The 17,882-nt window shown below is 36.8% G+C and overlaps 1 protein-coding gene across 2 annotated transcripts in view; it reads left to right on the plus strand.

Annotated features, from left to right (window-relative positions):
• Positions 1–17,882, plus strand: part of NWD2 (NACHT and WD repeat domain containing 2) — a 57,791-nt gene that overhangs the window by 17,820 nt on the left and 22,089 nt on the right. Inside the window, exons 2-3 of one of the 2 annotated variants that reach the window (XM_068680089.1) lie at positions 2,827–2,915; positions 7,854–7,970. In XM_068680089.1, the coding sequence (XP_068536190.1) occupies positions 2,827–2,915; positions 7,854–7,970 (206 nt within the window). Of the gene's footprint in view, positions 1–2,826; positions 2,916–7,847; positions 7,971–17,882 lie in introns of those variants that run through there. The other variant, XM_068680090.1, reaches the window with a different exon arrangement.

Below are 17,882 nucleotides of genomic sequence, written 5' to 3' on the forward strand. Positions count from 1 at the left end.
AAGATATGATGCTTTGTGCTCTGGTAGAATTGGGTGAGAAAATGTGCCTGTGTTAAGGCAAAGAAAATAAAATACATTGTCTTGTATCAGTGCTTGATCTAAGGGCTTCAGTAGCTGTTTGGGGAAGAAGAAAAAATATGAAGTATGTGAAATGAAGCGAAGTACACGGTAGCTTTTATGATAAGTTACAAGAAACACTGTGCAGTACAATGACTCCAGCCAAGTACTGAGCGAAGTTGCTTTGGAGCAGAAATAGCACTGCTGCGTCGGCACACTGCAGCCCTCAGGCTAATTAGCCTTGTTAGCTGTGTACTACATCCTGTAAGAAAAGGTTGACTTAGGCACTCGGGTATGAGAGAGAATTAATGACTGTGGATCCTAAGGAGGGAGCAACTCATCCATCCTTCGTGCTCATTTATGCAGACCTAGGCTGTAAGCGTTGGTTTTTCCACTCCTTTCCTAAATATTTGCAGGATGCATCCATGTTCATCCAGAGCTGGAGCACATTTCTGAGATCATCACCATCTAATACACTTTGACTCACATCACTGAGCAGTCTTGGTATGCATGAACTGTGTTTCTTTTGGATGAAAAAAATGGACAGTTATGATGTACTCCAAGTAGTTGTGGGGGTTAAGCCCAAATGGGGTTGAAATCCCCCAAAACAGGGAGCCCAGATGACTAAGCCTGTGGGTTTTTCAGAGAGACTGGATTGCTGGTTGCAAGAGGAGCTCAGGAGGTCATCTGGGCTAACTTCCCTCTTGAAGAGTGCTGCCAGCATCAACTCGGTCAGCCATGGGCTTGTCCAGCTGGGTTTTCTAAAGCTCCAAGGACAGAAAGTCACAGCCCCCTGGACAGCCAGCTCCAGCTTCTCCTAATGTCCATGTGAACTTCCTGAGCTGTAGTACATTGTTGTTGCCTTTGGTGTGCTGACGCTGCTAAAAAAGCTTGGCTTCACATGTTTGTAACTGCCCTAGAAGCAGCTGTAGGCTGTTGCCCAGAACTGGGTGCAGCACCCCTGGTGTGGCCTCTCCAATGCCAAGGAGAACGTAATAATTTCCCGAAAGGGAAATGAGAGAGTGAGGCCAAGCTTCTCAGTGTAGCTCAGAACAGGGTATGCCCCATTTCCAGTGTTTACTTCAGACATCAAAGAAACTGCACTGCAGATTTAGGATCTTCCCTTGCATGGTGTGCCCACAGCCAAATAGAAATTTTGCAGTGGAGCAACATGACTTACGCTTCTGGACCATTCTTTGTCTTCAGAAAACCGTAGCATGTCTGGTGGATTTTAAAGCTAGAAATCATGAATAAATAACATTGTTGTTCTTAGAGAGGATGTTTTATGAAAACTGCCACACCTCTGACTTTTTTCCACATCAAAGGTTTGTGGAGGAAGGGTTGTGGTAAATCAGATTGAGTGGATTAAGCTCGCGGTTGTACTTTTGAGCCTTTGTGGTATAGCCTTTTTCCATGAATGCAGATTTCACAAGAAATAATTTCTCTGGCGGTGTTCTGGATTATTCTCTGTTTATAAAGGACAATAGTATTTTTACCACACATTTGTGAAATCCATAATTTAATTCAGTACGCTAAATTCTTAATCTTCTCCTTGGTATTTTACTATACTTCTGAAATATTACACAACCTCCTAGAACTGTCAAAATTAAAAAATAAATAAATAATAATATAAATCTGTGGCCTTGGTTCTGTGAACAGACCTGTGACTTTAAATGTATCGACTGTGGCTGTAATAAATAAAACATTACTAGACTTGAATACAAGTCTTTGGTTTACAATAATATGGGACTTGTTAAATCAGTTTTAACCGATTCTTTTGTTTCAGTGTAGTTATACAAACATTACTTTAACTGCATTAGGTGTTCTCCATCATTCATAAGTCAGCGCTTTTTTTGTATCCCTTTTTTTGCAGTACTTGGTTTACAACAGTTGTGTTTTATTTGTGAAAATAACTTTGTAACAGTGTCAGCCTTCTGTGTCTTAACGCAGGCAATGCTGGCCACAAGCTAGGCCTAGTAAAATCCATCACATATCTTAATCTTATTTGGAGGGACAATAAAATAAATTATCTATACAAGGTCTAATTACAAACCAAATCTACTTCAAATCCGACTGGCTGTTTCTTGAGTGATATGTTTTATATGAATGTGCTCAGACTAACTTGCACAGACAGAACATAGTAATAATTTTGTCATCCTATTACGATATTGTACTTTATTATCAAAATACATCATTCTGCATGAGGAGAATAACATGATGTCAGAACTGCACATTTAGTATGCTATTAGGAATCACGTGGACCAAAAAATACCATAAGTAAGATGCTGTTATTTCCTTCTGCCTTTTAAGGTACTATCAGGTTGAAGTTGAGGAAAGTGATAGCATTTGACACAATGTCCTTAATTAACATTACTAGTTTATTTCTAAGTGCAATAGTCAGTTTCATCTTTGGTGTATCTCTTTGTTTTACGTTTCTAATTACTAAAATCCAACTTCCTAAAAATTAAATTGAAGTCAAATTGATAAATTCTTATTGCTGAATGGCAAAATGAATTCAGCTGCACTTTACTGAAATATACACTGCATACAAAGATAGGTATTGAACCTGATGTTGCACACATAAATGCAGTTATGTGAGACAGAATAAAGTACAACATACAGTTTGGAGATCAAATCCCAACACTAGATTTTCACCAGGTGTGTGTTTGTGAATTTTAAGGGCTCTTTTTATGTGGATAAATCAGTATCTCTGACTGAAAGAAGAGAGTTCATACAAATATTGTTAGTAACATCTTTTTCCCAACACAGATACAATAGCAGAAAGGAATGCCCTGAGAGAGCATGTGTATCCTAAGCTGAGAGAATTCTGCAGGGAAAATTATGGCCTGGAGTTTCAGGTAGGTTTCAGTGAATCTTGCATGATGATAAATACTATTTCTTGCAATTAACTCTGTTCAGAATGTATAACATTTCTGAATATTGTATGTGTTGTCTTATCACTGGTTAAATAGAAAATTACAAAAACTATATTTCATATATATGAATTGTACTGCACTGATGTACTGAAACTATCTTACAGGCAGATTTGAGGTAAATCCAGAACAGATGAAAAAAATGCACAGTTTTACAGCACGGTATCTCACTGTTGGTACAAGCAATACAGCAACCAAGTGACAACTTTCACATTAGAAACTTAAACAAACCACCTTCATTTTAACTGTTTAAGGATAAATAATATCAGAGCTGAAATACTGTGCTCTGATTCTAGAAACCATACAAAAGTTAATGTCTTCCCTTTGATATATTTTTAATTTAATGTTATCAGCATTATATTTCATTATCTGCATAGTCCCCTATTTTTTTTAGCTACTTACCAGTTTGTCTTCTACTCTAATGTGGAAAATGATTTAACCAGGTGAGTATTGAAAATCTGATTTTAAAAAATGAATGTGGAGTATTTCAACAAAATTCCTATTGTGCTTATATACTATGGGATTTGCTTCCTTTAGTGTCAATCATAACATTCCCATTGCTTCATTCAATTCAAATTTTCCTTTGTACTGTGGAAGACACATAGACAAATTTGGTAAGAGCCAATTAGTAAATAAATACAGTTCCATTTGATTTAAAATGCATTGAGTTTGGCATCACAGTTACATTACTGATGGTTTTAAGTCAGATATATCTTCATTCGCAATCCAGTAAGGTCAATCAGACCCATTTATGTCAGCGTGCCTTGAACTGGCTCTCTGTTAAGAGAAACAAATGCAGCATGCAATGTTGTAAAAATGTTCGGTTTTTCAAAAAATCTGGTTCTACATCTTCAAGCCTCCGTCACATATTAACATTAGGATCCCATGATCACTGACCCCAGAAACTCATCTCTTCCGAGTATAGCTTCCTTGACAACAACTATTGCCTTTTAGATAGCATCCTGTTCCTCACAGTGTGTTATTCCTGATGTACGTGCAGCTGGCTTTTAATCAAAATAACAAGTTCTTGAATTAGGATATTTGGTCTTAATTCCCTGAGTCACAATGGAGTTGCTGAGTCTGCATGGTGGTAAATTCCAGAGTGATTTCTGATTATGGCTATATAAGAACTTCCTCTGAAGGTCCTAGCTCATCAGCTGATTGGGGAGCCCCAGGTGCAGTGGTACATGCAAGGAATATCAAAAGATACTGAAATAATAAAACATTTCTCTCCTGTTACTACCACGTGATATTCGTGGAAAATGCCAATATAAACTCTCTCAGCATCTTAATTTCTCAGTCATCTTTGAGGAGACATGTCAGGGAGAGGAGGGAAATGTCTCCTCCAAACAGACCATAATGCCATGAATTCTTAGTGGGAGAAAGCATGTCTGTCTTCAGCTGAATTGTAATGTAGTCTCTAGGGGAGGAATAATTAAGTTTACTCTAGTTGATATTCATGGAAGCAAATTATTTTATCATATAGTTTCAACACCAGGAGAGTCCATATGTGATATGAGGTCTGAGAGACAGCTCCACTGACACATTTCTGGAAACAACTAGAAAGTTATCACGTTACCGAGGAAGCACAGTAGAAAAACTTGCACCCAAAATTACCAAGGGAAAATAGTAAATTATTCTGCAGGAGGCACTGAGGTAGACTTTATCAAAGCATTTTTTCTGCCTTTCCTACTCCTGATGGATTGCATTTCTTCTGTTAGCATGCAAAATAAACACTGCAGATTTTAGTGCAGTGGTGTCCAGAAAGTACTATGTACTTTTCAGTTACAGAGTTACATTTATATTTCTCTATGCAGACCAGAACACATAACTTTGCATCCCATTACATGATCCTGTACTGAACAAACATGAGTGACCTCAGGGGTGGCTACCACAAAGGCATTACAATATAAGCTGTTCTGAAAACACCCTCTGCATGATAAATCATGACCTAAGTGAAATGTTCCAAGACAGTTCCAAGTTCTAAGACATTCATTGCTCCACCTACCACTGAGTCATCTGGCTCCACTGATAAGCGCTGCAGGTGTTGCAGGGCGTGAGATCTGTCAGGCATCCTAAAGTTGGTGGGAGCTGTTAGGGAAGATAGCCACCTGTGTGTGGAAGCAGAACAGAATGTGTTAAATTGCTCTATGGATTTTATTGTTCAATGCACTTCCTTTTCTACAGAATCAGCAAATATTGCTGAAAAACAGGTATTGGTTAAAACAGAAATAAAGTTAGCAAAGCAACATGCTTCCAGAATGCATGGTATTTTATACCTGGAATATAGTATTTTGGAGGTGTGGGGGAATACAGAGTAGTTAAAGAAAGTAGTTATAATAGAGAAATTTTGGAAGGTAACTAACAGTAGTTAATTAACAGCATATTGTTCTTTTGTTCTTGGGAACAATGGGCTGTTTCAAATCATTTTCACTGTGTGAAAAAAGTAGAGTCTTTGTATGAATGAAAACTTTTAGTGTCTGTAAGCAGTCAGATGCAATAGAGATAAAATTATTCCATTTAATTAGAAAAATCTATGAAACTATCACAGTGGTAGGACAAAAGCTAAAACAAACAAAAAGAAGCACTGAATTGTGAATGAGAAGTCTCCATTAGGTGACTTGTGTGGAACTAACCTCAAGCAGCATCAGCCCATCTTGTTGCACTGGCTTGTGCACCGAGCACTGGTTGTCATCTCACTGTGACAGCCTTACTGAATGTAAAAGTGGAGTCAAGCCGTTCTTCCAAATGTAAGTAAAAATATACTTCAGTATCAGACACAGATGTCTTCCTGTTTCATTTCTTTCATTTAGTAAATCATATTTATTTTAGTTGGCACAAAGAATAACTGATAAGCTTCTCCATTTGAAATTGGTAGTGCCTTCAAAGGTTTGATGGCTAAAACATTTGTTTTTGCAGGACAAAATTATACATTAAGATATTATGCACCAAAATTATGTTACCCAATAAAAATAATCTATAACCTTATAACACTTGGAAGGCAGGTGCCGAGCCCCTACAATACACAATATCCAAGAGAATTTCCTCTTCACATTTACAGTGTTATCAGATTTCTGAACAGTTAATTAAAATAGAAATTGCTTTTATGTTTCAGATGAACTTGAGCAGCAGAATAAATTTCTTCAACCACTAATTCAAATGTTTTTGACTGTATGCTAAGATGCTCTAATTTTATGACTAGAATACTTAAGCTCTATCATACATCATTCAAGTAATCAGACAGCTGAATACAATATGAAGTTCAGGAATGAAGTCATGTAGATAAATAACAGACAGAAGAGAGAAAGCAGAGAACACTTTTTTTTTTTTTTTTTTTCTAATCAGATTAAAAGAGAAAGGGCAGAGAAGAAATCAGTGAAAATGAGGGAGATAGGAAGGCTGTTTGAGATGTGATATTATAAAGCAGAAGACTCTTGTTCCAACAACATTTTGGAACGAAGAGTCTGTAAAAAATAAAGATGCTAAGTGTATTTTCTTGGCAGCATAAGCTACAATGCATTTATACTTCGGGCTGTTTCACTCATGATCAGTATATTACCTAGTGTGTTTGGCAACAGAGCTCCTACTCCAGCAAATGCTGATACAGGTCCCAAACTTTTCTGCCTGAAATAACCAACAAGGCTGTTGGTAGTAAAATTATTAAACATGGGCATAAATAGTTCTAGGATTAAACCTTGTCATTTATTGTTATGAGAAATTTCCCGAGGAGATTAACCAGCTATACACTGGTGAATTTTACATCAACCCACTGTTAGCTCTTATGTTAGATCTTTGGGCTGATTTTTTGATCTGTTTAGACAACAATCAGTGGTGTGTTTGTGTTTCTCACAGCAAGAGCAAGGTGCTCTCACAGCACAAATAATTTTATAATAGGTAATATTAGTGTCTCAATACAATTTTGATTTTATTTTTTAAAACTGTCAGTTTGGACTTCTTTATTCAAGGCACATGTGTAATGTAAGCTATCAACAGCAGCTTAAACTAGGGCGTAGTAGCATGTACCATAAGTTTTATTCCAAAATCTATAAATGCATACATATGATCCCTATTCTTTTAATTTCAGTTGTCCACAATAAGAATTCAGCCTCTTAGTTAAAATGTGTAGTGAAATCACACTTCGTCACTTAATTTCTTTAAATAAGTTTAACATCCCTATTCCAGTTTCTGTCAGGAGTTTGTTTGCATCCCATTACCATCACAAAGCTGAGTCTGCAGCTATAAATGCAAGGCTGAGCAGCAAGCTGTCTGCCATTGCATATCTGTACAATCTTTGCTTCCAAAGTAACAAAGACCAGCCAACAAAGGAAGCACGATATTACAGAACTGCACATATTCTTTCTTTTGAGCCATGCGCACAGGATGGTTTTATATCCTGTGGCTACAAGTGACATGGGGTGTCAAGTCCTAGTCTTGAATATGATCTACAGCAAAACTCCCATTAATTTCCGTGAAGCCAGGATTTTATCAATGCTTTTGTCATTATTCTTACCTATCCATTATATGCAATCTAGTAGCAAATAGAGACTACATCAAATCAAGATCTTGTCATGCTAATCTCTTCACAAAAATATGAATGTGAAATGAGAGCCTGTCCCAGTCCTAGAGTGTACTTACAATCTAAACAGAAAAAAAAAAATCTGGGAGGGAAAATAGAGGCTCAAATTGTTACTACTTAAGGAAACCCTGCCAGCCTACATGAGGACTGGATATAGATCTCATTGCTTTTCAGCACTGCAGAACAATGCCTAGCAGTACACAACATGCTGTCAAAGTTAATTTTTAATTTGATAAGTAGAAAGAGCATATGTTATATTAACAATAGTACATATTATTATTTTCCAGGTCATAGACTTATACTGGGGAGTAGAAGCAGATGAATGGGACAGTCCTGAGCTGCAGAAGACTCGCATGAAGTTGTTAGAAGATTGCCTGAAAAGTTCTGCAGGTCCATGTTTTGTTGTGGGTATAAAAATAATGTTTTCCTTTACAACAATAGTAGCTTTGAGCTATCCTAACATGTGCAATTCAGTAACAAACGTATTCTTTTCTTCTTTCTGAATATTTGATATTCCTCACTGTACATCTGCTGTACTGCAACCAACAGTTTCCCTACACAGCACTGTACAGTAACTGTGACTATTCCCTATGAGTGGAGAGGAGGGAAGGATCTTTCATGAGCAGTCCCTATAGCAAGTTGTGTTTAAAAACCACAAGATGTGATTTTACTACCGCCACAGCAGAAGAAGACGGACTGCTTGTGTAAGGAGGCCACTGCTAATTAATTCTTGGCACTTCTCAGACATGAATTATTGGCTGGCGTAGAAGGACTTAGCTGTAGAAGCACAGCAGCAGGCAAGAGCTATCTCCTCTCATCTGGGTTTTGCTGTTTTGTGTGGTAAGCCCAGGACAAGTTAGGATGCCACTTATTAGTGTGTGGAAAGACTGGAGGTCAGAGACAACCTGAGGAGAATCTGATTCTTTGATTTTTCCTGCTCGCTGCCTTCTCTTCGTTGTTGCCAGACTACTGCTTTTAGGATTCTTAAAAGAGTCAGTAAAACTGACAAAAAGGATATATTTTCAGTGGCTGTTTTTATTAGGCATAAAGGAGAGACCAAAACACTTTTACAGAAGTGCATTATAAAGCCTTAGCTATCTCTTTTAATGTCAGAGGTATCTTTCAGTAGATGAACCTGTTGTTTTATATGAAGCTGAACAAACAGTTTTCAGCTATTCCTCACAGCTTCTTCAGCTGAAGCAATTTGAATTTATGAAGTCATGCCAAATGCCACATAGGGCTGAATAACTGAAAGGCACTGACAGTAGACTGTATATAATCCTGGTAGGTATGATTTTCTCCCTCCCAGTGAATCATACACAATAGATTTTGCTGTCACTGATTTTGTATTAACTGTACAATTCAGAATAGCATGAATTGTTATCTCTGCTGTGCTTAGAAAGATTTGTGCCATGTTTTAAGATGAACATAGGTCACTTGAAAAATATTTTAAGAGCAGTTTAGCACATGGTATAATGACTGTATTAATTTTCAATGCAGCCAAAAAGTATACAGGCTTTTGATAAATGCATTGTTTGCAATGAGTTTGTCAGTTCAGTGGTAAGAACTGTACACTTAACAGCATCTATTAAAGTATCAAAGCAAAAGACTATATGATTTAAGAAGAATGTTGGCCAATTTTTCATATGAGAGGTACTATATGAAAGGGAGACTTCAGAGAACATATAAAAATTACTACAATGAGTAGGATTTGCTATGATCAGGGATGCTTCTATAGAAATAAATATTTCTATTATTCCCAAACTTATTTCATTCTTTATCAGCTGCCTTGAGTCTCCATCTTTGAGAGAAATACAGGGGGGAGTTATGACATTTTTTCTGTGCATAGTTGTAGGACTGTGGAGACATTAGGGTAAGTTTCCAGTTAAATTGCCCTCTATCAAAACTCTTCATTTGCATTTAAGAAGACAACCAACATTATTTTAACTATTGTAATCAGACCAGATGTTTTCAAGTAAGCATGCCTAATCCTGCTCAACTGCTTTTGTCAGTTATTATACTGATCATTAGCAGAAGTTTCACTAAAATACAAGCATTTTGTTATTACAGGCCTTTGTACCAACTTTCAAGGACTGGTCTGAAAGTAAAAAACAATGTTGCTTCAGTTTAGCATACTACTGAGTTAGGCATGGCATTTTTCTTCTAGCAATACTTGCAATCAACCATGTATGTAAACATGCATGCTCTGAAATCTCAGTGAAAGAAATGGCTGAATATACCATTGCTGAATAATTTAGCACTCAGAAGTTTGAAACTATTAAGAACTGCCTGCATGATGTTGTTTCTAAAGAAAGAAATCAAGCCAAACCAGAAATTTTAAACAGAATAAAACAGTCAGCAAAGAGGTTGCAATCAGCCAAAGACCTCAATATTTAGTCCAATTTTTCCAGCTATGGACTGGCGTAATAGCTCTCCCAATGTCTAGACTGGCAAAATTACATAAACCTCTTTATGCACATTTGTTTTTTCCTCTGCTATACCTTTGTGGGATGGGTTTTATTTCATTTACAACACAAATTGAAGATGATTCCATTCCAGAAAGCATAATTAGTTCTAATTTATGGTAACATAATTAAAAACTGACTTTGGCAATACAGACTTTGGGCAACTTCCCATTTCTTGAGAAAGTTCTGAAAAGCTTGCCACTTCCATCCAGCTGGGTATTTTCTTACTTTTCAGTTGCTGCTTCCTTAATTCAAACTCAGATCTGGGATTAAATCTGAGTGTTCAGAATTAACTAACAGATATGAAATGATTATAGCAAGTGTGCCTGTATTGTAATATCAGATGAAGAGAAAATGAAATTACAGTGCGGAAGTTAGAAATCTTAAGCTTTTCTTCAGATAGAAAACAACAAAAAACAAATGCAAATGAATTTATAAACTAAAAGGAGGAAGGAGATCTGAAAAAAGTAGGTGATTTGTTTCCTGTGGCATTTTCTTTGGGAATGTATAGTCTCCAACTTACCTGGTACCCAAGCTCTAGATCCAGTTAAGGGAGAGGGGAATTGTTGGGGCTTTCATTTGTGTTTTTGTGTTGTTTTTTTTTTTGTTTTGTTTTGTTTTGTTTTGTTTTGTTTTTTCTATGTTAAAGCAGTACCTATAATATGTGATCATTTAGAAACTCATAGTCTTTACTGTAGGTGTACACACATACTATGCTATTTTTGATCTACAAAGTTATCAAGATTTATGAGGGAAAAAAGTACTATTTCTGTAGGAAAAATATTTTCCGTGCAAGTTTTGTACAGAAATCACGCTGGTTGTCTCTGCACTTTAGATAGGAAGATTGAAATGTGGCACATTTATTACATTGTGAACTACTAAATTCTGCAGTACATAATGATAACCAAGATCAAATAAATACGTTTCCAGTGCATCACTGGAACCTTTACATTTTGTTAGGTCATGTTTCCCAGTAAATTGATAAGAGATGGCAATACAGTCAAGGCATTAGAGTGACAATAACGGTTATGTTCTCATCCCCTAATTATGTTAGTACTGATCATGAACAGGATTCATCCATTTTGTATCTAACTTCAATCTAAACTATACAACTTTAACAACCAGTAGAAACGTGTAGTTACCTCTAGTAATATCTAAGTCAGCTTCTTGAGATGCACCTATTTCTTCATTGGCAGCAAAGAGACATAGAAGGTAATTAGTTGCTAATTGAGGAACACAAGTGAAGTGTTTGATATTAAGGCTGTGCAGTGCTTGGTGTTTAGAGTGTTATTAATCTATAGTGAATATTTGCAGAAAGAGTTTACTGCCCTTTTCCTGGGGTTCCCTAACTAGTAGCCAGTACTAACCTGCTGTTGTTTGGCCTTGGTACAGATGAAAGAACTGGCACGTTCCTCTGCCCTCCTCTTCGAATGCACCCTGCAAGCTGTAACATGCGGGTGCTCTCATCCAGCTGTGCAGCGCCATGCAGTCTCTGCCTGAGCTCCTCTTCTTGCATAAGCACATCCTGAGCAGTTGTAAAATGAAAGGGAGAAATAGCAGTAAAGTGTGAGTTTGTCCCCTGTAACAGTTTGCTCAGTTCAACATGTTCAAATTTGTGCTTAGATGCTGGTTACACCAGCACTTTCAAATTGAATTGCAACATATGAGACACAGAAGCCTCACGTTTCAAAAGTCATTGGAAAATGCAGCACTGAATCACAGCACTGAAAGAATACTACTAATACAGTACTAATCAAGGTGCTTATTCTGTCTTTAAAACCTGAGCACGTTGTAGGAACTTCTTGTTCCTCTTCACCTGAAGTATTCACTGAAGTCCTAGGCCAAAATACAGGCTTTTTGGTTATAGGGTAGGTTGTAATCTGCTTGTTAAAAAGAGCAGCCAGATTAAAAAGTTTAGCAGGTGTTCCCATTCATTGCCTAAAGGGAATACTTAATTAGCTTTTGATAATCTTTGCTTATTATTTGTGTTTAGCATTACTAATGATAGTGTCCCAAGACATGGCAAAACGTCAAAGTTACTTCCTTATTTGTAACAGGATATACAGCAAAGGACTCTTTGTGCTTTGGACTCTGTCTTAGTAGAATTACAGTCAATGTTGTACAAAGACCAATACCAAATTTTAGCCAGCCTAACCACGTGTTTGTTTTTTCTTCTTCAATTAAATATTTAGTCAAAAGAAGTGTCCAGGATTTTGGTGTCATATGAATATCATCAGACCCCTTGGTCACTGACTAATTTGTTTAGAAATTCAATCCATTTTTATGGTCAGATAGAAGGCAGCTACTATTTAGCAAAATCATGTAGTTAAAACAAGATCCCAAATGAATAAAAAATAATAATTTATTTACTCCTGATATTTTTTTTCTTTTTTTATCACATACTAATGATACATGTTCAACTTTACTTGCTGTCCCTTAAGGTCAGCATACTTATAATAGTATAAGGAAGGATACAACTTAGACATATAGTAAGTTGTTTGTGGAAAGTTGGTTCTGGACAAGTTCTCATTACAGTGTGTTTCATTTGGACACATTTATACTGGAAAAACAAAATCACAACTTCAATGCAATTTGAAATTGACCAGCAGTAAGGATGAGGGACAGATTTATGAAGCAGATGTATGACTGCTATTGCTTAAGCACAATAACTAAATCAAATAACAGAAAACACTGAGTAGATTTGGCAACTGTCTAGAAATGAAGCAAATAAATACTTAAATGAATCCAGACTAACTTTCAGCTTTGACAGGTACAAATCTAAGAGATTCTCCCCAGCCATCATTCAGATCATGTGGTCCAAAGAAGACCAGACCTTCTTCTACTTTTTAATTTTCTACCTGCTCTGTACAAACAGACATTGTAATTCACATTATCCCTCTGAAATTATTGACAGCTTGTTGTTAATTTCAGCATTAATGAGCTGTTAAGAAAGTCCTATTGAGATTCCAGTAAGATTTTAGATGAATATTAGCAATTTGCAATATTTGGCATGTCCTTAAATCACCCTGAAGTGAAATAGAAGACGAAATATGGTAAAATCAAGAAGCAAAGTAGTTTTAACATTTCCAGATCTTTTTGTTCCTACAGTATAATACATGCTTGAATCATCCTATGAAGCACACTGCTATGTGGTTTTCTTTGCTTGGTGCTAATGCTTGATAATTAATTCTAAGCGCATTCCAGCTCAGAGAAAAATCCAAATTGTTTTACTCCCAACTCTTCTGAAAATATTCCACTTCCAGTTCAGTTCTGGTATTACCTTAGGATTTATTCCTGATACAAAAACTTAATACATACAGGTTCTGGAACATCTGATTTACATTTTGCTTTTGCTCTCTGGGGAAAACAGCCTCATATGTAAAGTTAGGAAGACTGAAGTCAGGAAAATGTGTCTATATTAAAACAGCCAGGTCAGGCTAAGCACCAAGGAATTCAGCAGAAGGTAGAAAAGCTTTTTTTTCATTTCAGAATTTAATTTTCCTCAAGGAAGCAGATCTAGATTATAGTTTTTAAATGAATGAGGAGAAACAGCTGAAACCAGATGTAAGCACAACAGCCCACTTCTCCCAATAAAGTTTACTCAAAGGAAGAAGTATCAAACCCTGAATTTTCTCATTCAGCATCTGATTTGAAATCCATCCAAATAAGAATTCCCACTAATATAAGTGGGTTTGGAGTCATACATCATATCAGGAACTGCTCCGTATGACTTGCTGGCATTAATGTTGGCATTAAGTAGGAGGTCTGAGGACACTAATCCTGTTTTGGGATAACTGACAGGAAAGACTTTTTCGTGAACGTCAAAGGAGAGCTCTGTGTATTTTTTAAAACCCTTCCAAATGGAACCAGTAATTACATTTTAAAGGCATAGTATGTGACTTTCCCCTGGGCAAGCCTTGGTCTTCATTCAGACTAACAGGCCAAGGGCGGATAACCTTTTCCATGGTGTTTGTCTCTGAACAGCACATACACACAAAAAGTGGAATCGAGGGCAGGATAATATTATATGATTAAGCTATTGTAAGTGACTTCCTTGATCTTCTTTAGGTCTGTGAATGTATTTTCCTGTGAATCATCTCTGATTCTCTAAATCTAAAATTTAGGGTCTAAAAATTGTTATCCATTTTTCAACCATAACCCATTGAAAATAGCTACAAGATTCATCAGGCAGCTTTTGCATGCAACATCAAAACTGCATGTTTTTCATTTGTTTCTTGATGTAGTCTTTAAATAGCTTGCATTTTAAGCCTGCAGAAGATTGTACATGATTTGTACTAAGTCACTGTGTTTCTTTTTTGGGACATAATTGGAATTTTTGGTGCTGCCTTCCAGAAAGGTTAAGTATGATATTTAATATGAATGACCATATTAGTGAGAATGAGATTTGCGTAAACTCAAATTTGCTTCATTCTGTTCATAATGTGCAGAGGAAGACATAGGCTGCCTGAGATTTATGAGATCTATTTTTCTTTGGAGCCTCAAGAGCTGTACCAAACCATCTTCTGAGGTAGTATTCTAATCAACTAGATGTAATGTTCTGCTCTGCAAATGAAACTGTATATCAGAAAGCCAACATCAGCTATTCTGCATGAACGAGAGGGGAAAAAAAATCCTAAACTTTACAATCTCACTTCTATGTAAAGGAACAGTGTACTTTGCAGTATGTAGCAGGCATACTACTGTCAACTACATAGTTGATAAGTTCAAACAGAGCTCTTACTACTCTTGCTTGTACCTAGCACCTTCCATTTTCTAAAATCCAGAGATTCACTTCAGGAATGCTTAGATTATCCAATAACATACCCACAAACTAACACTACCCAGCAGGTAACAAGTTCACTTTTCACTGTGAATATTCTAAAATGCTGGTATCAGCAGCAGGGTCTTATTTTAAAGATAATCGGAGTGCATATTTTTTTCTTCAAAGATACTTTTTCCTTCAAGGAAAGATAATTCACAAAAGTAAAATAAGAGAAAGTATCAGTGATGGTCATGGTGATGCTGCTATGCATCCATACAATATTTCCTCTTTTCTCTTGAAGTACCTCTACAGATACCTTAAAGCTCTCTACAGATACCTTAAAGGAGGCTGTAGTGAGGTGGGGGTTGGCCTGTTCTCCCATGTGCCTGGTGACAGGACGAGGGGGAATGGGCTTAAGTTGCGCCAGGGGAGTTTTAGGTTAGATGTTAGGAAGAGCTTCTTTACTGAAAGGGTTGTTAGGCACTGGAACAGGCTGCCCAGGGAGGTGGTGGAGTCACCATCCCTGGAAGTCTTTAAAAGACGTTTAGATGTAGAGCTTAGGGATATGGTTTAGTGGGGACTGTTCGTGTTAGGTCAGAGGTTGGACTCGATGATCTTGAGGTCTCTTCCAACCTAGAAATTCTGTGATTCTGTGATACCTGCTTTCAGTGCAAGGTGCTTATTTTGAAGTTCCTATTCTGTTAGTGTGCCATGTAGCAGCTAAATATTGTATGCTTCTTTCTTTCATAGCTGGAAAACTTAACACTAGTTTTTTATTCTATTCACCCTGGCTTAGAATGCTACAGAGACCACTATTATTATGAGTAAGCTACATATTCTTTGTCAACTATTTCACAAAGTATATAAACTATTTTAATACTTAAAAGTTTTTAAAAAGACTACAGAGTACTCATGCTACTCGTGGCTGGAACAACAGCACATCACCTGGGCACATCGTTTAGCAGAGCATGTACTCTGCCTCATTGTCATGCTATTACATGGCATGGGCAAAATAGTATTTTTACTGAGGGAAGTGTCATGACCTGAAGTCCTTTGCTATCTTTTATTCATTTCCGTACTACAGAATGTTTAAACATTTGGCTAATGAGTTGACCTGTTACCTGCAGTCAGTATTTAGCAAGTAGTGCTTGTACACCATTTATTTTAGTTTAAAATTAGTGTTAGAAAAGGAGTAAAGATAACACACTAGGAAGCTACTAAAGCTAAAGTTTTATTTTGACCTGTTTCACTCTTGAAGTAGAAGCCAAAAGGATTTATAAAGGTGTTTTCTTTAAACTATGTTATAAATGAAAAATTAATATTGGGTAGTGTTGAAGAACAGCAGATTTTGAAATTTAGCAGTTGTGAAGCTGACTTTATGAAAGAATGGGTTTATATTTCATATAAACTAAATTATTAGGCTTATCATTCTCATAATATTTGGTAATGTGAATTGACTAAAGATTGCTGGCACTCTGAATACTTCAAATAATATTGTTTTCATAAGTCACAACCTTTGTCAGGTATCTAAAGGATGTAGTTTATGAAGGCAAGGAAAGTTTTAATCTCAGTTCTCACAGTGCTTGCTTTATTCTGCTTTTGATAGACATCATTAAATAAAGAGTAAGAGTGGAAAGAGTAGAGTGAATGTTTTAAGATGCTTGTCTATTTGATGTGGCTTTTTTAAGCTACAAAATAAGATGTGTGAATTTCTATTTTCCTTAAATACTGTTTTAGATTGTTCAAATGGGATGAAATAGTTTTAACATCCAAAATCCCTAATTACATAATTGATCCATGATTTTTTCAAATCATGATAGCAGTCACAACAGAAGTTACAAGACACTTCAACTTAAAGCAATCACGTTTTCATGCAGTAAGTAGCATTCCAAGTAACTAACATTTTCCATGGTTAGTCTGTGACCACTGGTGATTTTACGTTATTGAGAAAAGATTTGCTGTCCTTCCAATTAATAAAATGAAATAAAATAAGTCTTCAGGACAACAACAAAAAATGTTGGCAGATGGCCAGTGATGCAGAATACCCAGGTGACTGGAAATCCAGCCTTTGTGAGTTGTTCAGGGTCCAGTCTGAACGTGATTAGCTAGCTTGAACAGAGGAGGAATATTTGAAGACCATACCATGCCAGAGAAAACATGCTAGCTCTGTCCAGACACAGATGAGGCACAAGCATTTTCAAAGAGTATCACACTTTTATTTTTACTGGTCCCTGACTGGTGCACAAAAACTAGACTTGAGCGCTCTTCATTAGCCTGCGCAGAGAATGGTAGAGGCCTTTGGGTGTCAGAACTTGAGCCAATACGCTTACTTGAAATGCCAGCTCCTATAGTTCTCCAGCAATTTCCCACTCATCATCACACTTGCTGTCATTGTCCAGTCAGTTTGTTCCTCCAGCCATGAAATGACAGAGCCTTTTCGCCTCTTTTTGTCAGTTTCTTTGGAGATCCCTTCCATATTTTTACTTCTTCTCCTTAACTGTTACTGCAGTTTAAATTATTAGCTCCTTCCATAGAGCCTGCAGCTATGCTAATGTCCTGTCTAGCCTCCTTCAAATATATTGCAATTCAATAAACCAGAAAAACAGTTCATGCCCTCGAGGTGTGTGAAAGGTAGGGAACACAGATGCAAGTCATGTAAGACCATGCAGAATTGACCAATACGTCTATATCAGTCTTGTGTTTACTGGGCCACCATACTGCTAACATTGTTGTGGAGAGAAGAATTATCTTTCTGTATGCATCTTGTCATGCGCAAGGAATTATCTAATCATTTCTTTTCATCGATGAAGACGATTAATGAAGTATCTGTTCAGAGAGTACCAGCCACCAACTGTCCAAACAAGGCCTGAAACCACTGCCAGCTGGCTTGGGAAGGAGAATGTTTCATTACAAATGGGAAATAAGGACACAAAAAATCATAAATAAAAGTCATCAAAATCCAGAAACTAGTCAAAATTAATAATCTAGGCCATTCCACATGTACTTGCAAAGCAGATTTGGTGTTACATCAGTTCATAGAAAATCCACAGAAATAAAAGTGGCCCCCTACCCAGGATGTGCCTTAGGTG

This window comes from Anas acuta, chromosome 4 (assembly GCF_963932015.1).
Source record: "Anas acuta chromosome 4, bAnaAcu1.1, whole genome shotgun sequence".
NCBI classification, from domain to species: domain Eukaryota; kingdom Metazoa; phylum Chordata; class Aves; order Anseriformes; family Anatidae; genus Anas; species Anas acuta.